The sequence below is a fragment of the Bombina bombina genome, chromosome 4, assembly GCF_027579735.1.
Source record: "Bombina bombina isolate aBomBom1 chromosome 4, aBomBom1.pri, whole genome shotgun sequence".
Lineage (NCBI taxonomy): Eukaryota > Metazoa > Chordata > Amphibia > Anura > Bombinatoridae > Bombina > Bombina bombina.
The window spans coordinates 831,261,107-831,286,750 of NC_069502.1; the positions used below are offsets into that span (position 1 = coordinate 831,261,107).

At 38.0% G+C, this 25,644-nt stretch overlaps 1 protein-coding gene across 1 annotated transcript in view; it reads right to left on the reverse strand.

Moving 5' to 3' along the window:
• The window catches only part of LOC128657937 (oocyte zinc finger protein XlCOF7.1-like), an 83,348-nt gene that overhangs the window by 24,353 nt on the left and 33,351 nt on the right, over positions 1–25,644 (reverse strand). Inside the window, exon 7 of the mRNA XM_053712361.1 lies at positions 22,536–22,634. Within this exon, the coding sequence (XP_053568336.1) occupies positions 22,536–22,634 (99 nt within the window). The remainder of the gene's footprint in view (positions 1–22,535; positions 22,635–25,644) is intronic.

A 25,644-nucleotide genomic window follows, 5' to 3' on the forward strand; every position in this document is an offset into this window, starting at 1 on the left:
AGATTGGTGTGTGACGTCCAGAGGACCCAGGATCAGATCATGAGGAGATTCGGAGATATGAGGTTGCGTTTATCGAAAAAAGTCAACCTCATAAGGGACTGGGTACAAGCCCGTAAAAGAGGGGGCCAAAGAAAGGCCCCGCGGAAACTGTACCTACTCCCTTATGAGGTGACTTTATGCGAGCTCCTCAATCTCCGGGTCCCCAAAAGATTTAGATCCTCGCCATCCTCGGCCTCCTCTTCTTCCCTCCCAGCTGCGGGATCTGAAAGTCCTGACGCGGGGGACAGGGCAGATGCTTCTCCGTCCGGTGGCCTGGGAGGAGATGATAGAGAATCTGAACCAGGTAATTATCCAACTTCATATAATATTTTTTATTTTAAAAATCAAAAATGTGTATTTAGTCAGATACTAAACCTATACAGATCTCACAACATACACTACATATGATGTTTAGATATATGATTTTAGATTATTGACACATGAAATAGGAATGATGTTTCTTGCGCTCTACAGAATATGCGTCACAGAGCGGAAATGTAATTTCGCATCCACGTTAACATGGGTTTGCGGAAAGTGGCATTGCTTTATACATGTTGTTCAAATGACGGATGCGTAATTCCGCTTGGAATCATTGCGCAATGATCGCGAAAATGGCATTTCTCATCCACGTTAACATGGGTTTGCGGAAAGTGGCATTGCTTTATACATGTTGTTAAAAATTAAATGGAAATTCTTAGATTAGTGAAGAATACAGTATTCTTATTTTAAATATTATAGCTAATAAAAAACGAATAATACAAATAAATTATAACATATGGCCATCAATTGATGATTATGTAATAACAAGCAGATATTCTTAAAGATACAGTAAACAACACAACTGATTGAAAATAAGAGTCCAGGATATATTTATCATTAATTTAATTGCGGAAACTATTAACTCATGGGACTACCAAAGGATTAATATTTTTCTATTGATTTGTTATTAATGTAAATATTTTAAACATGGCATGATTAGTATTAATGATATGCAATCCTCATTTAATATATTACAGATATGGATGTGGCTGCTGGATCCTCAAGCCAGGGCTTGTCACAGTATGGTATGTCTCTTTTTAATTGACATTTGTCTTCGAAACATGGACTGAACATTACATACTAAATACACATTGTTCAATATTTATATGTAATGTCTATTTAATAGATGAAAATTAAATAATTATTCGGATATCCTTAAATAACATATTAGATTTTAATTGCATGCTCAATACCATTCATGACATCAACATATAGAGTAGATAATTCATTAACAAACAACAACATTGTGGAATCTATTTAATTTTAGATTAAAGGGATACTGAGCTACAATTATTAATATTGTCTTTCACATACAGTATGCAATATTAATAAACATAAAATATAATACTATCATCATATGTGACATATTCTATTGCTAAATGTATTTTAAAATAAAGAAAGTACGTTTATGTGCATCTAAATTTTTGTTGACCAACCTGGGTTTTTATTGATGATTGGTGGATACCTTCAACAAACAATATTTATTGAATCCAATATTCCTTATCTGCCTTTAAGATTAATATCGAGCAACATTCTAATTATAATAGGAGTCAATGTTAAATCATTTTTTACAGTTTGAACATAGAAATCAATTATTTAAATTAATCATGTCAGTGTCCCTTTAAGACAAAATAGATTCATTCATCTTTACATTCTTTTTATTAAAAACTATTGATATATAAATCTAATTATCTGTTGGAGTTACTTTATAGATATGTGCATACTCTAACAGCACCATGATTACATATTTGTAATAATCAATTTTGTTATGTATTGTGATAAATATGTGTTGTGTCCTAAACAAGATTACTGTACATTGAAAAAATGGGTCGATGTGACACATGTTTGTTTAGATTTGTCAACAGATGCTCCTCAATATGTGGTTTGTGTGTATTCTTGTAACTTCTTAAGGACATATGACGGAATTATTCCGTCATAAAACAATTGAGCTAAGTGAAAGCTGTGTCCTTAAAGGGTTAAGAACATTGATCATTGGGTATATTTAGATATGCAATAGCAGCATCTGAGATGAATTTGATGTCTAATGTAGTCTGACATTAAACATATGTTCAATACAGATATGTTTACAGAATCCCCTTGATTCAATCAAGCATTTTCTGGTGTAATGACTGCTCTATTCTTCACATTTTAAAGTTGATTAATGTTAAAATTCTAGACAGATGTGATTTAGTGATATCCAAAATGTGTTTAATAATATATATCTATATCATTCATAGAGAGAGTTGGTGTGGGAAGCCCACAGGAATCCAGCAGTGACATAGAGCCGCCTTTGCGGTCTCCTGGTAAGTCCATTGACTCATTTATATGTAATTGAAGGTGTATTGCTAATCAATATTATGATCATGATTCCGATGAAGCATAACATTATAAAAAATCAAAATATTTATCTTCTGATTATATATTTTTTTTTTCTATTGAGCGATTAATAATTTCAACTTTATTAGTCTACACATTTGTTATTCATAAGATGTATAACATATGTTTTTTTCAATTTGATTTTTTGACAACAGTCATCAAGTGATACACACATGAGAAATCTTAAATGTTCTATGTACTATGCTTTTATGAATTTAACATTAAGACAAACAATACATTAAAATTCTGATTTATTGACAATAACAAATCTATTGTCATTTGTATGCTCCATCAAAATGATGTAAATCATAACTTTGTGTGTGTATATCTTTAATGCAACATTGATGTGCGTATTTGAGCAACAGTAACATATGTTATAATATCTGATCTTAAGGTGTACACAACATGTTATGTTTTACAGAGATTGATGTCACATGTGGGATGGAAGAGGAAGAGGCTGCCTTGGAGTCTGATGGTATGTGAAATATATCTATCATGTTTCCAACATGTTTCTTTTTTTGAAATCATTTTATTGAAGACATTCAAAGTCTACAGCTTTTTCCCTTTAAAAAGGAATATTATTTGTCTGTTCAAATACACTACTGCCCCCTTTCTATATCAGGCAGCATGAAAATCTGCTTGTATATTTTTTTTTAAGAATATATAATTCATGCCATCATTATGTCACATGCATATTCCATGCCAAAACACAATAATAAGTTTCAAATTGTACAGACAGTCATTGAGATTCATCTGAGTGCCTATATAGATACCATATCCTCATTTCAGAATAGTTTACAGATTCAAACACACTTCGAAGTATATTGAAAACATAATAAATTTGAAATGCGTTGATTTGATGTCAGGATGTATGAGATGTTAATATATTTTCTTTACATTTTCAGATGGATCCACCACTTCTGGTCATCTGGATTCCGCCCCTGCCCAGTCACAGACCCCTCCCCATGCACACACCCCTGACCATGGCCACACCCCTGCACACACCCAGAGCCCTTCCCATCACCAAACTCATGACCATGCCCCGACCACTGCCAGCCCTTCCCATATTTCATATCCTGTCCCTCCCAAAAAACGCCCATACACCCCCCTTCGCCGCTCTCCCCGTATTCTGGCCCGTACAGCTGCCCAGACCCAAACTCCCCACTCCCCAGCTGTACGGCCTACCCTGGAGCGGCAGCTCACCACTCCCCAAGCCATTCCCATCCCTCCCCAAGCCAATCCCATCCCTCCCCCCTGTTTCAACCTTCATTGTCCTGGGTGTCAGATTGTCCTTCCCAGGCACAGCTGTAAGTATCATTCTAAATACACTTTATAAGATACTTAAAGGTACAGTGAAGTTAAATTGGTTAAATTGTGATTCAAATCCAGCATGCAATGTTAAGCCAATGTATAATAGAATACTCTTATGAATTATTCGTCATCCTCTTGATATATTTTTGGAAAACAACTTATTCCTATAATTAGTTTAAACAATAAAATAAATGTGGCCATCATTTCTTTATTGTTGGATGAATGTATCCATCAACCAGCATGCACAAACAAAGTTCATCAACAAATATTGGCTTCCATAAAAAGCAACATTCTTGCATTCAAAATATAGCTTGAGAATTAAAACATATAATGAATATGTGTAATTTCTAAAGATTTATCATGTCATGCTCTATCTGAATCAGTCCATTAAATATTTAGGTTCAGTATCCCTTTAATTGGATATCACTACATATACCAAACACCACTACTTGGATCCAAAATTTTATGTACAAATGTGGATACATTATCTCTTGTCTAACCCAGTGGGAATGTAATTTCTTCTGGTTGCTATGTTTACACAGCTTGTCCTCAATGCAAAAATGTTTAAGGATAGGTGTGCCTACCACAGTCTAAATTTAATTTTTAAATTGCTGATGTAAGTACAATGTAAATCCTTTAACAAGATTTGATACACTCAAGCTGTATAAGTGGATCATCTAAAACCAATTAAAGGGGACAACATGTTTGAGTAACATGAGCCTTTAATGATTTCTGTCTGTCTGAATAACCTAATTCATGTGTAAAGAATATATGAAAAATAATTTATGTAAATAATTATTTGTCTTTATGATGACAATGTATGTATTAAAAAATTTTATTCTGTTGTGTAATTATCCTTAATATTTAATTTTATTTTATTTTAGGCTGTGACTCAGCATGGCTCATGCTAGAAGGGATAGCAAGAGTAGAGCAGGCCGTGTTGAGGAACGCAGCTGTCCTGAGAGGGATGAACGACACCATGCAGGCCCAGCTCCGGGTTCAGGACTTGACTCTGCGTGAAATTATGCAATTACGTTCAAGGCCTGAATCTGGAGCTGGACATGCACAGGACAATGAAGAGGATGACCAGTAAGTGGAGGATCTGGATATGCTCCATGGTGGCAGATAATAATCCTCCGTCCACATGTTGAATTTGTATTTATATTGTTGCCATTTGGCCTTTTTATCAGTTTATTGTTGTGCCTGTTGCACTCTTTTACCTTGCCATGTGTCTCCAATGGGGCTATGCTGGCCCTTGGCAACTCTCTTCATGGACTGTGATGCACTGTGTTACCTTGCCATGTGTCTCCAATGGGGCTATGCTGGCCCTTGGCAACTCTCTTCATGGACTGTGATGCACTGTGTTACCTTGCCATGTGTCTCCAATGGGGCTATGCTGGCCCTTGGCAACTCTCTTCATGGACTGTGATGCACTGTGTTACCTTGCCATGTGTCTCCAATGGGGCTATGCTGGCCCTTGGCAACTCTCTTCATGGACTGTGATGCACTGTGTTACCTTGCCATGTGTCTCCAATGGCGCTATGCTGGCCCTTGGCAACTCTCTTCATGGACTGTGGTGCACTGTGTTACCTTGCCATGTGTCTCCAATGGGGCTATGCTGGCCCTTGGCAACTCTCTTCATGGACTGTGATGCACTGTGTTACCTTGCCATGTGTCTCCAATGGGGCTATGCTGGCCCTTGGCAACTCTCTTCATGGACTGTGATGCACTGTGTTACCTTGCCATGTGTCTCCAATGGGGCTATGCTGGCCCTTGGCAACTCTCTTCATGGACTGTGATGCACTGTGTTACCTTGTCATATGGCTCATATATTCCTTATTTTTACAAGATTATTTATAAACGTTGTGTATGTTTTCTTACATACTAATAAAATACATTTTATTTCACAAATCTTTGTCCTCATTCTTCCTGTTATTTTTTGAAAGCTCTAGTTTATGTTGTTGATCCTTAAAGGGACCTACCAAATATATTTGTTATAATGAAATCATATATGTAAGACAATAGTAAATTACTTTAAGATTAACATCTCCAATGTAATCTTATTATTTGTGTTTATATTATTTTCTCTTAGCTCTATCATTGCCTGATTATGATTAGCAGAGTAATTTCTTTATATATGTATATATAGATTTGTATTTGTGTATATATGTATATTTAAATGTTCAGATCCATGTGTGTATTTATAAACTCTGCATGAATTGATGCACCTTTACCAAATGATCTGAGTATTGATACAATGATATAATCCCTGTAAAGTGTTCATTTTAATTAAATAGTATTGACTATGTGTATGCTCTTTTTAAAAACAAAATAATGTCCCTTTAAGTGATGTTGATCACAATTGTTAATGAATGTATTTCCATTTGTAAAGCGTTTTTGTCCTTTTTACAAGAACAAGGACATATAATTTTATTAATAAACAATCTTATTGTAATGTTAACAGCACCTGTATTTCATTTTCAAATCTATATTATTGTTAAAGTGTAACCAAATAAATCTCTGTGTGTAATGCAAATAATGTAGATGATGAATATTAGTTAACTAATATGTTAACAAAATACATCTCCTCCCATATATGGCTATAGGTAGGCTGACAATAATTAAACTTGAATAAATGACACGTTTAATCAATACATGTATAACTATTGTTATTCAACAACAATCCAAACATATCTTAAAACATCAATGGCATATGTATTTCTCATGTGTATCTTTTAAATGTTAAACATATACACCATAGCTATAGTTCAAGGGACAGTCAAGTCCGAAAAGATGATTCAGGATTTTTGTTCATTCCTAGATAGCAATCTACACACATAATAGTTCCTAAAATATAAATACGTTTCTTAGTGATATGCCAAGATGTCACTGAGTCCTTGTATTGTCTGCGGTTTTTCAGCGATCTCGGATGCGCCATGTTGCTTAAGACGTCACCTGCCAGGCTGTCCAATGATTCCTTGTATTGACTGACGTTCTTACGTGATCAGGAATATGCCTTTTATTGGATTGCGTTTTGACGCGATCAAGGATGCGCCTTTTTTTTTGGGCGTTCTTACGTGATCAATAATGTGCCTTTCATTGGATGGCGTTCTTACGTGATCAAGGAAGCGCCATGTTAAGACGGCACATGTAAAGGTAAAAAAACGTCTGATTGGATTGCGTAGTCCCGCAATATTTGTGCACGTTAAAAACGTTTGTGACTGCATCCAATTTTAAAAAGCTTGCGAATATGTATTATTTGCATCATGTTACATTGTTGACCCGTAGCTGATAAAGACCACCACATTCTCTTTTGCTGGATGTCTGGTTGAATCAACGAACGAAATCAAAATGTTTTCATGCATAGGATATTTATAGGCAAGTGCAAATCTCTACAGTCCATGTTTAATATGTTTGTCAACAATATGTTCCTTTTTCAGAAAAATTAATCTTGTGTTTAATGTTGAATAGATCTAATTAATAAATATGCGCTATTGTGTTTGAATAAAGTAATCAATATGCATTTATCATATGCTAAATATATGATGCCGACTTCTTCTAAATGTAATTTCGTTGTATATTTTATTAAAGGTTCATTAGACACTCACATTATAAATCAAAAGCTTGGATTTTGTCTCTAGTTAGATAGTCCATTGTTTAACCAATAGGTTTATTTTGTCTTCTGTTCTAAGAAAATGTAAGTAATTTTCTTACTCCTCGCAAAGCCTCTGAGTTTCATGTGAGTACCATCTCCAGCTTTGTCCAGTTTGTGTAAAGGGTCTTTTCATATGTTAATGATGGTGTATTGTGTTGTTTTACGGTTGTAATGGTGGTTCATCTATATTTTCAATATAGCTAACCCTATTTTATTTGCAAGTGTTTGAAGCTTTTTAATATTGATATCAGTATATGTTAATCTTGTTGTTTGTAGTAGTGTCTATTACATACAGTTATGTAAAAAATATAGGATACTGTCCCTTGAATGCAAATGTTGTTTTTTGTATCATGTATGAGATCCACATAGTTTAATCTTCAAATATATTTTTGTTAGCATATTTCCCCCCCCCCACTCCTAAAAGGACTTTAAACCATATTCATTGTTAAAAAAAATTATTTACAATAAAATATTAACACAATAATGTCTCTTAAAGAAAATAGACTTTATTTAACACGTCAATATAAATGTGATTTTAAAATTTATTTTTTGACAAAGTACATGTAGATATACCAACAAGCTTAAAATATGTGTTAGCATATGTAATGTTGTTAAAGGGACAGTTTAGAAAATTTTTATTTTTTTAAATTATTCGAAAAGTCAATTATGTAATATCAAGGATATCAAATGTTTCTCAACAATTGAACATTTGTCTGGGTTTATTTAAATTTGCTATCTAAACCTATGAGGTTGGTGTGCTCATTTCTTCAATCTTGAAGAGTGCTTGTAATCATTATACAATTTGAGCACTAGAGGGCATTTGGATAGCATTTGTATATGTAAAACCTTGTGCTCATACAGCATATTATTGACCATGTATTGATCATTGATATCTAAAATGTTGTTATGTCAGAACAACAAATAAGTGGTCATTTTTCATAGTCATAGATACAAGGGTAAGCACATAAGTCACACATGTATTTCTCCATGTTTTGTTGTTTCAAGCTTTATAATGCGTAATACAGTGTTTTCTTTGTAATCAATAATTTTCTGACTGTCCCTTTAAGCTGTGTTATTGGCATTCAAACAGTAATATGCCATCATGGATAATTGTTATGGTAATTTAGTTAGCGATTCGGGAAACAGTTTGGACATCACATCACAGAAACCAATCAATATCATGAACAAGGATAGGTATGTGATGATGTGGTTTTCACACACTTATAACCCACACTCTGCAAACAATCTTCCTCCATGGACCCGGTCCCATAGAAGTCGATTATATACAGAGTGTGGTCCACAAGTGTATGAAAACCACATCATCACATACCTATCCATTACACATTAAATTAAAAAAAAAAGTGAAGATGGAAAAAAATACTTACTTCCTCTTCCTTCCCCTCTTCCCACGGGGCTGAGGCTCTAGGAGAGGCAACTGCCGACTCCGAAGAGTCCTCCTTGGAGCTGTTGTGGGAGGAGTGGAAGGAAGAGTACTGGGACGACCAAGGTGAGGAGTAGATGGCTGAGGAGGAGAAGATGGATGAGGAGGAGAAGATGGCTGAGGAGGAGGAGGAGTAGATGGCTGAGGAGGAGTAGATGGCTGAGGAGGAGTAGATGGCTGAGGAGGAGTAGATGGCTGAGGAGGAGGATGAGATGGGCCGGCAGGAGGAGATGGCCCAGCAGCAAGAGGCCCAGCAAGAGGCACAGCAACAGGAGGTAGACCAGAATGCGCCTCCCGGAAAAAAGTGAACATTTCTTGATGAAGCTGAAACATTCTTGTTTGTCCTTCTTGTATTCTATTCAGTATGCTGATTATTTCATTTTGTCCTTGAATAATTTGATTCTGGCCATCAAGTATTCTGTGTCGTCCTTCTATATTTTCTATCCGGGAGGTACGCATCTGGTCTATGTACTCCAGTAGAACCCGCACCTCCGCTATTTCCTCTTGTTGTGCCTGTTGAAGTGCGGGTCTTTGAGGGACCTCGGGTTCCGCGGGTTCCGCGGGATCCTCCTGTGCTTCCGGGGCCTCTTCATCATCTCCCGTGCGCTGTTCGTCACGGGGGGCCTCTTCCCTCCGAAGTGGGAATTCCTCACCACCACTCTCATCCCGGGGAGATGCAGGAGGCTGTGCTGCCTCGTCCCCAGACTCTGTATATAAAAAAAAAAATATATATTAGCATATTTGCAAATAAAGGTTTAAATGACTTAGCTTACGATACAATTACAAATGCAGAATCATTAATCCACTTTGAAATCTAACAAACAATCAATACTATTTCCGCTTTTTCTAAACCGTGTTTGTGATATCTGTGGTCAATGTGAATGTTTTAGCGTTTGTTTTCAGTCTGTTTAAATGCACACCTAACCTATAGCCTAGATACTGATGTAACCGCAAAGTAATAGAATGCGTGTAAACAACGTTATAGCATTAATCTGATCCTTAACACATGAAACCCAATGTTTTATCTTTCATGATTTAGAAGCATACATTTAGTATCAACTTTCGAATGTACTTTCCTTATCTAATTCGCTTCATTCTCTGGATATTCTTTGCTGAAAAGCATATCTAAATATGCTTCTAAGATGCTGATTGTTAGCTGAATATAGCTGCCTCCTGTGATTGTTTCACCGTGTGCATGGCTATTTCTTCATTAAAATATATCTCAAGAATGATTCAAATTAGGTAATATAAGTACATTTGAATGTTTTGTCAAATTGTATTCGCTACCTCAATCATGAAAGTAAATGTTTGCGTATAGTGTCCCTTGAAATACATTCGTATGTGAAATTATTGTTCAATGAGCTTACCGTCAGATGAGAGTGGCAGGTTCCCGGTATCGATTCCTCCGATACCGACTACTTCCACCTTGGAGATGCTGGGCCGCAACATTTCCTCCCATCGGCAGTACTCCATTTCAAGGGCAGGTCCGCCACCGGTCCCTGCGGCATGTCGGGCCTCCAGGCTTAACTTTTTTTTAAGTTCAAGTTTACAGTCCCGGTACCGATGTTTGATAGAATCCATATCCCGGTTCCGGCCACCCACTGCATTGACTGCATTCCTGATCTCGTTCCAGAGCCTCCTCTTGTCAGTCGGGGTGGTCTTTTGGTGCTGCAGCATCCTATGCCTGGCCATATAGGCCTCTACGAGGGCCTCCTTCTCCTCCATCGTAAACCTCGCCTCCCTAGTCGCCTTGGCCTTCCCCTGTGACGATGCCCTCTGTTTCCCGGACTGTGAAGCCCTACTCTGACCGCCACTGGGCCCAGCCACTTGGTCATCTTGAACCAAGTGGCTGGGTCCACCCACCGCTTCCACCCCCGCTTCCTGCCCCCCTTCCTGCCCTGTTCCTCTCCCCCTCCCTCTACTCCCCCCTATACCTGTCCCCTGCCTGGCCTCCATCTCTTCCCTAAACTAAACCCCAAATAATCAAACAAAAAGTGAGTGTGATGAAATGAAAGGGGGTCAAAATAAAGAACTAAAAAGACAAAAAAGGTGCTTAAAGTGTGAGGGATGTAAAAAAACAAAGAGGGTAAGGAGTATTTAAATAAACGAAAAGAATAAGACTAAAAGGAGGATATGTAAACTAAATGTAACTAGGGGATGGGTATGGGATGGGTATGGGGTATGGGATAAGAGTAAATGGGATGAAAGGGAATGGGACTACAAGGAATGGGGTATGGAGTGTAGTATGAGGGGGTAGGGGGTATGGAGTGTATGTAGTGTTATTGATAAGTGTATGTATGTATTGAATGTGTTTGCGTGTAAATGTGTTAAGTGTACAGATAAATCACTCGCTCGCTAACTCACACTACTTCTAATTCTCACTAACAAACACTCCCACTAACGCTCACTAACTACCACTAACTGACGCTCCCACTAACAACTCTCACTAATAACTCCCACTAACTCACTCACGCTCCCACTAACAGACTCTCTCCCACTCCCACTAACTCCCACTAACTCACTCACTCTCTCACGCTAACACTACCAACTGACTCTCTCACACTAACACTACCAACTGACTCTCTCTCGCTAACACTAACTCACTCTCAAAAATTCTCAAACTCTCTATTCTTAAACCACCAATCTCCAAAGACCCACCAGCAACACAGTCAAAGAAGCCATGCTTGTGTGGTGCTTATATACCCTGTGTAAATGTTTAATGATGTCCCAATTTCCGTTGTAAATAGTGTTCAGGTGTGCTTTATTAGCAATTAATATAATTGCAATGTGTATTAGGTGTGTGAATTTGCGCATGCTCATTTAGAGTTGGTATTTGTGGAATGTGTAGAATGCGATGATGTCATAGTGTTCGTTTTAGCTTTCATTGTCCAAAAGTATTCTTTTTAAATGTGATTTTGCGATGGTGTGTTCTTCGTGAAGTGTTGTATATGTATGTTTGTCATAATATATAGTGATATTGAATGCGATTTTGTTTCTAGTGTATGTATATCTTTTTTAATCCTTGTTGTTATTTTGCGATTTTCCGCATCTTAAAGTATATGCGTATTCCCCGTATAAATAGTATTAAAACTTCCCCCGCTTGTGAATGTGTAATGCTTGTGTGCTTTGTTGATTGATTGTTGTTGTGACATTTGCGGCGTGTTATTGTTGTGCATGATGTGGTATGCGTCATATGACCGAGCTGTGCGTATTTTCGCGAGATCGAGTGTTAGGTGAAAAAAGGCATTTTTTTCCTTTCCCATTGATCTCTATGGGAGACTGTCTAACGCGGGCAGGATTACGCGTGTGACATACACGCGTTAGGAGCATCGTTAGATGGTGTTATATTAACTCTAAATACCGGAGTCAAACAATGACGTGCGTTAGACATAAACACGCGTGGCGTTAACAGCCCATCTACCGCCGAACTCCAAATCTAGGCCATAGCCTTCTTGATGGATTCAGAAACAAAATCTCTTATGTTATCAGGAACATTCTGCACCTTAGATGTTGAAGGAACTGCAACAGACAATGGTACTTTACTAAAGGAAATATTATCTGCATTAACAAGTTTGTCATGACAATTAATACAAACAACAGCCGGAGGAATAGCTACCAAAAGTTTACAGCAGATACACTTAGCTTTGGTAGATCCAGCACTAGACAGCAATTTTCCTGTAGTATCTTCTGACTCAGATGCAACGTGAGACATCTTGCAATATGTAAGAGAAAAAACAACATATAAAGCAAAATTGATCAAATTCCTTAAATGACAGTTTCAGGAATGGGAAAAAATGCCATAGAACAAGCTTCTAGCAACCAGAAGCAATGAAAAATGAGACTTAAATAATGTGGAGACAAAAGCGACGCCCATATTTTTTAGCGCCAAATAAGACGCCCACATTATTTGGCGCCTAAATGCTTTTGGCGCCAAAAATGACGCCACATCCGGAACGCCGACATTTTTGGCGCAAAATAACGTCAAAAAATGACGCAACTTCCGGCGACACGTATGACGCCGGAAACGGAAAAGAATTTTTGCGCCAAAAAAGTCTGCGCCAAGAATGACGCAATAAAATGAAGCATTTTCAGCCCCCGCGAGCCTAACAGCCCACAGGGAAAAAAGAGTCAAATTTTTGAAGGTAAGAAAAAATGAATTCAAATGCATAATCCCAAATATGAAACTGACTGTCTGAAAAATAAGGAAAGTTCAACATTCTGAGTCAAGGCAAATAAATGTTTGAATACATATATTTAGAACTTTATAAACAAAGTGCCCAACCATAGCTTAGAGTGTCACAGAAAATAAGATTTACTTACCCCAGGACACTCATCTACATGTTTGTAGAAAGCCAAACCAGTACTGAAACGAGAATCAGCAGAGGTAATGGTATATATAAGAGTATATCGTCGATCTGAAAAGGGAGGTAAGAGATGAATCTCTACGACCGATAACAGAGAACCTATGAAATAGACCCCGTAGAAGGAGATCACTGCATTCAAATAGGCAATACTCTCCTCACATCCCTCTGACATTCACTGCACGCTGAGAGGAAAACCGGGCTCCAACCTGCTGCGGAGCGCATATCAACGTAGAATCTAGCACAAACTTACTTCACCACCTCCATCGGAGGCAAAGTTTGTAAAACTGAATTGTGGGTGTGGTGAGGGGTGTATTTATAGGCATTTTGAGGTTTGGGAAACTTTGCCCCTCCTGGTAGGAATGTATATCCCATACGTCACTAGCTCATGGACTCTTGCTAATTACATGAAAGAAATCTAATGACATGGCCTCCTTGTTCACCTGATCTGAACCCCATTGAGAACCTGTGGTCCATCATCAAATGTGAGATTTACAAGGAGGGAAAACAGTACACCTCTCTGAACAGTGTCTGGGAGGCTGTGGTTGCTGCTGCACGCAATGTTGATGGTGAACAGATCAAAACACTGACAGAATCCATGGATGGCAGACTTTTGAGTGTCCTTGCAAAGAAAGGTGGCTATATTGGTCACTGATTTGTTTTTGTTTTGTTTTTGAATGTCAGAAATGTATATTTGTGAATGTTGAGATGTTATATTGGTTTCACTGGTAAAAATAAATAATTGAAATGGGTATATATTTGTTTTTTGTTAAGTTGCCTAATAATTATGCACAGTAATAGTCACCTGCACACACAGATATCCCCCTAAAATAGCTATAACTAAAAACAAACTAAAAACTACTTCCAAAACTATTCAGCTTTGATATTAATGAGTTTTTTGGGTTCATTGAGAACATGGTTGTTGTTCAATAATAAAATGAATCCTCAAAAATACAACTTGCCTAATAAGTCTGCACTCCCTGTATATATATATGTATATGTGTGTATTTGTGTGTATTTATGTATATATGTGTATGTCTGTCGATTTCCTCCCCCTTCCTGAACTCCAGTATGGTACAGGGTAATAGTAAATAGCAGAAAAGGTAAGTCAGGGCTTAACAAATTTATTTTAAGTCTAGGAGCCAACCAAAATACTTTTAGGAGCCAGATGTTTTTTTCTTCTTTAATAAATGTGTGTATGTGTGTGTATGTCTGCATGTATGTCTGTGTGTGTATGTGTATATTGTGTGTGTATGTATGTATGTGTGGGTATGTGTGTCTGTCTATATGTATGTGTGTATATGTGTATGTATACACACATTAAAGTGGATACTTATGCAAGTCCTTTAGAGTGAGCTTTTTTTCTTTAGGACTATATATATATATATATACATAAGTATAACTTTATGTGATGTTTTGTGGGCACCCTGGGAGCTGCAACGCTGAGTGAGTGCTGGGTTCCTGTGGAGTACTATATATATATATATATATATATCAGCTACTTACACAAACTCCCAGGTCCTTGATTGGTGTATCAATGAACAAATCAAAGGGATTGGGTGCTTGGTAACACCAATCAAGGACCTGGGAGTTTGTGTGGAAGGGCTGAAGTACACAGAACAGAAAGTCTACTCCGATATCAACAGCATCTAAGGAGACCATGCATTTTCCATACCTCATAGACGGCAAGATTACGAGTTGCGCGTTGGGGTTAAAAAGCAGTGTATTAAGAGTCTTGAAATGACAGGCTCACCGCTCCCTTTTTTGGCCAAACTCGGAAATACCGCAAATCCACTTACGTCAATTGCGTATCCTATATTTTCAATGGGACTCGCATACCGCCGATATTAGGAGTCTAACCAAAAGTGAGCGTTAGACCCTCTCCTGTCAAGACTGATTTAAAAAGAGACCGCATTTAAAAGTCAGTAGTTAAGAGTTTTACACTACAACGCCGTAGCATAAAACAATAGGATTGAGCTGGCCGGATGGATGACTTCTTCATCCATCCGGCGCGGAGCATCCTCTTCAAGCGACGTCCAACTGAAGAATGAAGGTTCCTTTAAATGACGTCATCCAAGATGGCGTCCCTTCAATTCCGATTGGCTGATAGAATTCTATCAATCAGCCAATTGGAATTAAGGTAGAAAAAATCCTATTGGCTGGTGCATCAGCCAATAGGATTTTTTCTACCTTAATTCCGGAATTGAAGGGACGCCATCTTGGATGACGTCATTTAAAGGAACCTTCATTCTTCAGTTGGACATCGTTTGAAGAGGATGCTCCACGTCAGATGTCCTGAAGATGGAGCCGCGCCGGATGGATGTAGATAGAAGATGCTGCCTGGATGAAGACTTCTGCCCGTCTGGAGGACCACTTCTGCTGGCTTCGTCGAGGACTTCAGCCCGGTTGGGTGAAGACTTCTCATGGTAGGGTGATCTTCAAGGGGTTAGTGTTATGTTGTTTTAAGGAGGGATTGGGTGGGTTTTAGAGTAGGGTTGGTTGTGTGGGTGGTGGGTTTTAATGTTGGGGGGGTATTTGTACTTTTTTTTTTCTTTACAGGTAAAAGAGCTGATTACTTTGGAGCAATGCCCTGCAAAAGGCCCTTTTAAGGGCTATTTATAATTTAGTGTAGGGTAGGGCTTTTTTTTATTTTGGGGGCTTTTTTTATTTTGGGGATTAGAGTATGTGTAATTAGTTTAAAATTCTTGTAATTATTTTATTATTTTCTGTAATTTAGTGGGGTGGGTTTTCTTCGTACTTTAGATAATTTATTTAAATTGGAATTAATTGTATTTAGTTTAGGCAATTAATTTAATTATAGTGTAGTGTTAGGTTTTATTTTACAGGTAAATTTGTCTTTATTTTAACTAGGTAGTTATTAAATAGTTAATAACTATTTCATAACTATTGTACCTAGTTAAAATAAATACAAAGTTGCCTGTAAAATAAAAATAAACCCTAAGATAGATACAATGTAATTATTAGTTATATTGTAGCTATCTTAGGGTTTATTTACAGTAAGTATTTAGTTTTAAATAGGAATAATTTAGTTAATGATAGTAAGTAATTTTATTTAGATTTATTAAAATTAAATTTAAGTTAGGGGGTGTTAGGGTTTGGGTTAGACTTAGGTTTGGGGTTAATACATTAAATATAGTGGCGGCAACGTTGTGGGCGGCAGATTAGGGGTTAATAAATGTAGTTAGGTTGCGGCGACATTGGGGGCGGCAGATTAGGGGTTAATAAATATAATATAGGTGTCGGCAATGTTGGGGGCATCAGATTAGGGGTTCATAAGTATAATGTAGGTGGCGGCGGTGTCCAGAGCAGCAGATTAGGGGTTAATAATATAATGTAGGTGGCGGCGATGTCGGGGGCGGCAGATTAGGGGTTAATAAGTGTAATATTATGGGTGTTTAGACTCGGGGTTCATGTTAGGGTGTTAGGTGTAGACATAAAATGTATTTCCCCATAGGAATCAATGGGGCTGCGTTAGAAGCTGAACGCTGCTTTTTTGCAGTTTTTTTTTTCAGCCGGCTCTCCCCCATTGATTCCTATGGGGAAATCGTGCACGAGCATGTTACACCAGCTTACCGCTGACTTAAGCAGCGTTGGTATTGAGGTGAGATGTGGAGCTAAATTTTGCTCTACGCTCACTTTATTGCGGCTAACGTCGGGTTTGTAAAAACCCGTAATACCAGCGCTGTCTGCAAGTGAGCGGTGAGCATAAACTGCTCGTTAGCACTGCACCCCTGTTAACGCACAACTCGTAATCTAGGTGAGAGTTTGAGGTCCCAACAAGTGAGTACAAATTTGGCAATTAAGTAGCAGATAATTGTGGAATCTGAACCTACTACACCAAGATCCGGAATCTTTGTGCACCCCTCCCTTCTTCTGTTTCCATAGATTACTGCTGAGACTTCCTGCTAGGTCGCCTCTGAGCTTTTAAGGGATTCAGGCTGCAAAAGTCTTTTGGATTGTCTTCATCTTTTCACAAAGTGACTATATTTAACATATGGAAAAGACAGTGATCAACATTACATGTATGGTGTATTTTTAACCTGTTTTGCGCTGGTACTACCTGTGTGTGTGTTTTAACAATATATATATATATATATATATATATATATATATATATATATATATACACACACACACACACACACACACACACACAAATACATACATAGACAAATATATATATATATATATACTGTATATTTATATACATATATACAGACATAAAAAAAGAGGGTACAGGGACCCGCTTCCTGATTCTTTCACTCCTTTTTATTTGTATACATAGTATTGCACTATAGCCCAAGTGAATGCTGTTTTTTTTCTGCCTACGAGTGATTGACAACTCTTTCCACTGAATCTAATTGGAGCAGCTGTACCACGTGGTCCCTGTTTGTTTGCATGGGGGCCTTGGAGTTTGGAGTGACCACAACTTTGCCGGAAGCGTTTTTCGGATGAAAGTGGCATTGGAATAAACACGTCTCCACGAGATCATTGGGAACAGCGCAAATAGCGAAACGGCACTAGGGGTGAGTGAAGTTACTAACGAAGTGTGCTTTTTACTGTGGCCTTACCCCGGTTGGTCTGGAAGTGGCTTATACCGGATGACCCGCTGAGTACAATCCAGTTCCCCGGTCTGTGATATATACGGAGGGTGATCAGGTCTCAGTGTGGTTTACCTGGGAGCAGTATGCATGTATTGAAGTAAGTCTCACCTACCTAGGCCATGTTATGCTATTTTGCACAGAGAAGTGGTTGAGTTTACAAAGCAGTATCATTTATGGACACCATTTGTTCATCTTCTTACCTTATATATACAGACACACACATATATTATATATATATATATATATATATATATATATATATATATATATATATTGTTAAAACACACACACAGGTAGTACCAGCGCAAAACAGGTTAAAAATAACCTGAGGACGGGGGAGACCCCGAAAACGTTTACTATTAAACGGCTTGATAAACGGAGAGTGCCTTCTTTGATTTGGTGATATTTGACTGTTTGGAAGCGCACCCCGGCAGCTGAATGAGAAAAGTGTGCTGGTTCCCTGCTTGTGCTTATATATATATATATATATATATATATATATATATAGATAGATAGATAGATAGATAGATAGAGAGTGAGTGTGTGTGTGCGCATGCAGAGAATAAAAAAAAGTTCTGCCTCTGGGTTTCTTACTAAGGGTCAGATAACAAGTGGAGCACAGCTTAACGCTCCTGCTTGTTAATTGCGCTAGAAGTTAACTTTTTGCACGGGTTGCGCTTATATTATGAGTTGAAAGTAAACTGTTTTCACTTACGCGCTAACGTGAAGAGCATAAAAAGCTGAAATCAGGATATTGTGTGTGCGATAACCTATTGCTCCATAGAAGTCAATGGATCAAAAAAAGTGGGGACAAACCCTACTGGCGCACAAACCTGATCCTATATTCTTAAGTGCACTAACCTGACATGAAAATATGAATATTTCACATTCCTATGTTCTATTTATTCATAAATACATTATACACGCAATTGTGCGCTGGTATTTGAAGTGGAGGGCAATGCAAACTATTGCATGGAAGCTTTGCTGTCAATAGAGCGCACTTCCTTAGGCTCCAGTGCTAGCCTCATTCTCATGCCCATGAGATACGGCAGAGAATCTAGCGCAGCAAAGGGGGTAAGTCATGCAGCGATGGGCAGCAAAGTGTAAATAATATATATATGTGTGTGTGTGTGTGTGTGTGTATATATATATATATATATACACATACATTAACATGTACATATATATATATATATATATATATATATATATATATATATAAAAGCATATACTGTACATTTATATATTTGAAGGGAACACACAGCTCCGCATAGGCTGCAATGTAGAGGCACTTTTCAGTGCCTTTTTTTTCTAACACCCCACATCACCTAACTTTAATCCCTAAAACCTTATTTATTTTACAAATTAAAGATGCTCATCAATTTATTTTAAATAAAACAACACTTAACCTTATTTGAGGGGCAATTGGGGAAAATTCATAAAATTAACCAAAGATCTAATCTTTGGTTAATTTTATGAGTGCTAATTGCTACCGCAAGGTTGTGTTGGCTGGTTATTTATCGCGCGCCCGTAAATGGGCAGATTTCCCTGTTTACAGGCACACAATATATTAGCGCTCCACTTGTAATCTAGCCCTAAATATGAATATTGCATACCGCGAGAAGTAGTGACGTCACTTCCATTTTTTCCGCAAAGGATCCACTTCCGGTTTCTTTAAAACCGTTCATGCCAGCGTGTTCTTTGGCTCCTCCACTTATACACCAACAAATGGACTTTTACAAAGATAAGTCACACTTGCACCAACTGGATACTAATTGCATATTATAATTATATGAGCATATTTTATAGTCACATTTTTTGAGTCAATATTTTTATCGTTTTTTTCTGTTTATTTCATTGTGCGCACGAATAGGGGCTCTGATATCACACTGAGTACCTTACATTCATTTAATCCCCAGTATCAATTTTTAACGTATCATTTTTTATCAATATATCAATTTATTCTATGTTTATATTTATATCTATAATTATTTTTATCTTTCAAAATTAATCACCATTTTTTTTGTAGATATCCCAACGATCTGGTATCTGACTGATACATACTTTCAACGAGTTAGTTTCAGTCAGCAGCCCAGACCAAGAACAAATCAGCTTTGGTTTTAGTATATTGCATGAATTTCTTCTTTTTTTGATTTATGCTTTTAAAACAAACAAATAAACTTTGACTTTTAAGCATTAGGACTCAGCACATCAGCGCTGCTTTCAAAAAATAAGTGATTGCAGCCAGTGTTAACTGTGTTCAACATTTCCAAATTGAACAAGATTATAAATCCTCAAACAGGACATCTGTTCATTTGCCATGCAAAATCATTTTTTAGATAAATAGTGATCTATCCTTTTTGGGTCCTACAGCGCTTGTTCTACTCCTTCCTATACTATATATATATCTGGCTATATGTATCTAAAATAAATGTTTCAGCCACGGGCTGCATCCCTGCATTTGCACGTGCGTCTTCACAGCTCATTAGAATATGCAATTTAACCAGTGGCGGATCCAGAGCCTGGTCTCGGGAGGGGCACTTCCAGATTTTTTTGTTGCGGCGGACAGAAAATAATGAGTGCTTATAGAACAGACTATTTTATTTAACCTATCGTACAGCTCTAACCTTATTTAAAAACAGTCACATTTGTCTTTCCAAATTATGGATTTAAAAAATTAGAAACAGGTGACATTTAACCCACGCATATACACACACACGCGATATATATATATATATATATATATATATATATATATATATATATATATATAGCATATAAACCTAGGAGATGGAATAATGGGAAATTATTTAGGGATCAATACAAAGATTTTCATTTTTTTAAAGCAGGCTGTATGAATTAAGCAGGGTAAGTATGAAGCCTGGCTGCCTTGCTATTTCAGCAATTAAGAGGTTAACACTCACAGCTCACAAACATTCCTGGGTCTAGTCGTCACAGTGCTTAGCTTCACTGATTGACACTCATTGCTTGGATGATGGGTAAGGAAAGGAATGCGAGCTGCTGCCGTTCCACACTACACCGGTCTTCCTTAGGAGGTACAAATAAAATGTGACATAATTTACTGCAGTGCTTGCAAGGCTCGAGCCCAACATTTTTGGAAAGTTTAGTTGGAGCACAGAAGCTGCTAAAAAAATGTTGGGCTTCCAAGTACTGCAGTAAATTATGTCACATTTTATTTGTAGCTCCAAAGGAAGACCGGTGTAGTGAAGCTAAGCACTGTGAGTGATGACTGGACGCAGGAATGTTTGTGACCCACTGGCCAGACCCTCCACCCTCTCTGCTCTTACATTAGTTAGTTACCCGGCGTGGTCTGTACCCTGGCTGCTGCCCCCAGGGGTATATCTGTTGTATGGTCTTTTCAGTTTTTATGGATTCTTATTCCTGCCCTAAAAAAGCAGGTTACTGGTGTGAAGTAGATGACTTGGCAGCATTGAGAGGAAGATCAAAAGGATTAACGTGGGTGGGCATTATTTGGACGTGCCTAGCAGCGGTAAAATGGTGCAAGGTCTGAGCCCTACTGTGCAAAGCTAAAATGGAAAGTCATTAGCAAATGCAGCACACAAGCTTGGCTTTGATCAGGGAGCTGGAATGACTCACGTTTGACACTATTTACATGACGATTCAAATACAATCCTGACCGGCATCCTCACTGACAGACTGAGATGACTGATACTCCATAGTTGTTCTGCCCGCACTCACCCAGGGACCACCTCACCAGGACACGGACATGCAGTGGTGCGCTATAACTTGTTATTGGCGCCATATGACTTCAGACTGAGTCAAGTGCAGGTATTGGCTACAATTCTTCATGTGACCGACTACATCAGACCCAATAGGAATTAAATAATAAAACTAAACAAATAGAATTAACAATGAAGCGGCCACAAGGTTGGGGGCAATGCGGGACACACAAATAATAATAATAAAAAAAAAATTAACAATAAAGCGGCCAGAAGCCCTCTCTCAGTATATTCTCGGGGGGGGGGCAATTGCCCCGTTGCCCCCCCCCCCTGGATCCGCCACTGAATTTAACTGTGTACACTATTGTACACTTATACATTTTCATAGTCTCTGCTGCTGCCACTTCTCAACTGGGTATTTATCACTAATAATAATAATAATTAGCTGGTTCTGTCTTTAGTGCTGTGACTTGCTGGCAGAGTACAACGTCCCTTTAAAATTATCCATGTAAAAATAAATATTACAAACCTGTTTCTCTGCTGGTCTTTCACATGTATTATAGAAGGTTTAAGTACAACGCCCCTTTAACTCACAATATACAGACAGGACATACAGATAAGCAGATCATATAGTGCTGTGGGGTTTATTTTATGCTCCTACAAAGTGCTACTGATGTATCTGCAGCTGATCAGATGACAACAGTAATGATTATACTCTGGCAGATATAAATGACAGCAGCTGTATAGGGCTTGGGTGTCATGTGATCAGGATAACTAAACACTAGGCAGTGAGTATCAGGCTATATTGTGACACTCAGTGTGTGATTGAGGTGACACCCTGACTGATAATATAATGTACAGTACTTACAGATAATAAGCTATAAAACCAGGTCACACACGTGCACTTACCTTCACTGTCACACACGTGCACTTACATTCACTGTCACACACATGCACTTACCTTCACTGTCACACACGTGCACTTACCTGCATTGTCGCTGTCACACAATTCCTGCATTGGAGCTTCCAGCTGACACATTACACTCAGATCTTCTGTTTTAACATCTACATCAGTATTAATGTCATCTGTCAGAACATTTATTGCAGACAATATTTCATTTCACCCCAAAAGCAACTAATGTTTAACACAGTAATGGGTACTTAATTGCCATACACTTAAAGGGACAGTCTACTTTAAAAGTGTTATTGTTTAAAAAGATAGACAATGCCTTTATTACCCATTCTACAGTTTTGCATAACCAACACTGTTATATTAATACACTTTTTACCTCTGTGATCCCCTTGTATGTAAGCCAATGTAGATGGACCCCTTATCTCAGTTTATTTCACAATCTTGCATTTGAGCCAATTAGTGCTGTTCCTGCATAATTATTATCATTCTACACAGGAGTGAGCACAATGTTATCTATATGACACACAAATGAAATAGCACTGTATGGCTGTAAAAGTCATCGAGATAAGAGGTGGCCTGCTGGGGCTTAGAAATAGGTAAACTGAGGTTATAAAGCATATTAATATAACAATCACTTAGATTACAAGTTTTGCGTTCCGGTTTTAATGCTGAAAAAATGGCCATTTCAGTGTTAAAACTCGGAACGCAGCCATCACGAGTCTTGTCGGTATAGCTGTACCGCTAGCATTTTAGCCTGTAACGCAACGTCAGTTCCGCACTCACAAAAATTATGTTTTTGCATGCGATTTCCATAGCACTGCCATTTCAAGTTGCACGGTGAGGCTAAAATGCTTGCATTCCAGCCTTTACCGACATAATCCATTCCGCAATCTGAGACCAGTAGTTATGAGTTTTGCACAACAAAACTGTTACACAAAACTCATAACTAAAGTGTTACAAAGTAACTAAAGTGTTATATTAACCCCTATTCCACCGCACTCCCGCATCAAACACTAAATTAAACGTATTAACCCCTAATCTGCCGCTCCCAACATCGCCACCACTAATAAAATGTATTAACCCCTATTCCGCCGCCACTATAATAAAGTTATTAACCCTATGCCCCCGCACCCCAACATCGGCCACACTATAATAACGATATTAGCCCTATACAGCCGCTCCCCGACATCACCGCCACTAAATAAAGTTATTAACCCCTAAACATCTGGCCTCCCAAATCACAGCCACTAAATAAACCTATTAAACCTATTAACCACTAAACCGCCAGGCCCTCACATCGCAATGCCCTACAAAAGACCCTTTTAATGGCTATTGGTAGTTTATTGTAGGCTAGGGTTTTTATTTTGAAGGGGCTTTTTTATTTTTATATGGCTATTAGAATAGGTGTAATTGTTTTTATTTTGGATAATTTCGTTTCGGCTAGATTACGATTTTTGGGTTATGAGTGGCTCGGTACTAACTTGCAAGTTATTTCCACCACTCACCTCCCTATAGCGCTGCTATTACAGGTTTGCAAAAACCTGGCGTTAGCAGGCAATATGTCAGCGTTGAGCTCCATACCGCACCCAAATACTAGCGCTGCTTTGAGCTGGTTTTACGTGCTCGTGCACAATTTCCCCATAGACATCAATGGGGAGAGCCGGCTAAAAAAAAGCTTAACACCTGCAATAAAGGAGCGTAAAGCTCCGTAACGCAGCCCCATTGATTCCTATGATGAAAATTATGTTTACACCTAACACCCTAACATAAACCCTGAGTCTAAACACCCCTAATCTGCTGCCCCCGACAACTACATTACACTTATTAACCCCTAATCTGCCGTCCCTAACATCGTCGCCACCTACATTACACTTATCTTCCGCCCCCAATGTCGTCGCCACCTACCTACACTTATTAACCCCTAATCTGCCGCCCCCAACGTCGCTGCCAGTATACTTAAGTTATTAACCCCTAAACCTAACCCTAAGTCTAACCCTAACACCCACTAACTTTAATATAATTAAAATAAATCTAAATAAAAATTACAATTAATACCTAAATAATTCATATTTAAAACCAAATACTTACCTATAAAATAAACCCTAAGCTAGCTACAATATAACTAATAGTTACATTGTAGCTATCTTAGGTTTTATTTTTATTTTACAGGCAAGTTTGTATTTATTTTAACAAGGTAGAATAGTTAGTAAATAGTTATTAACTATTTACTAACTACCTAGTAAAAATAAATACAAATTTACTTGTAAAATAAAACCTAACCTGTCTTACACTAACACCTAACCTTACACTACAATTAAATAAATTACATTAATTAAATACAATTAACTAAATTACAACAAACCCCCCCACTAAATTACACAAAATAAAAAGGAAATGATCAAATATTTAAACTAATTACACCTAATCTAATAGCCCTATCAAAATAAAAAAGCCCCCCCCCCCCAAAATAAAAAACTAGCCTAAACTAAACTGCCAATAGCCCGTAAAAGGGCCTTTTGCGGGGCATTGCCCCAAAGAAATCAGCTCTTTTACCTGTAAAAAAAAAATACAAACAACCCCCAACAGTAAAACCCACCACCCACACAACCAACCCCCCCCCCAATAAAATCCTATCTAAAAAACCTAAGCTCCCCATTGCCCTGAAAAGGGCATTTGGATGGGCATTGCCCTTAAAAGGTCATTTAGCTCTTTTTCAGCCCAAACCCTAAGCTAAAAATAAAACCCACCCAATAAACCCTTAATAAAACCTAATACTAACCCCCGAAGATCCACTTACAGTTTTTGAAGACCGGTCATCCATCCTCAACGAAGCCGGGAGAAGTCTTCATCCAAGCGGCAAGAAGTCCTCAACGAAGCCGGGAGAAGTCTTCATCCAAGCGGCAAGAAGTGGTCCTCCAGACGGCATCTTTTATCTTCATCCTTCCGACGCGGAGCGGCTCCATCTTCAAGACATCCGGCGCAGAGATTCTTCTTCTTTTGATGGTTCTTGAACAATGTATTTTCCTTTAAATAACGTCATCCGAGGTGGCGTCCCTTGAATTTTGATTGGCTGAATTCCAATCAGCCAATAGAATGTGAGCTCAATCCTATTGGCTGATTGCATCAGCCAATAGGATTTTTTCAACTTTAATTCCGATTGGCTGATAGAATTCTATCAGCCAA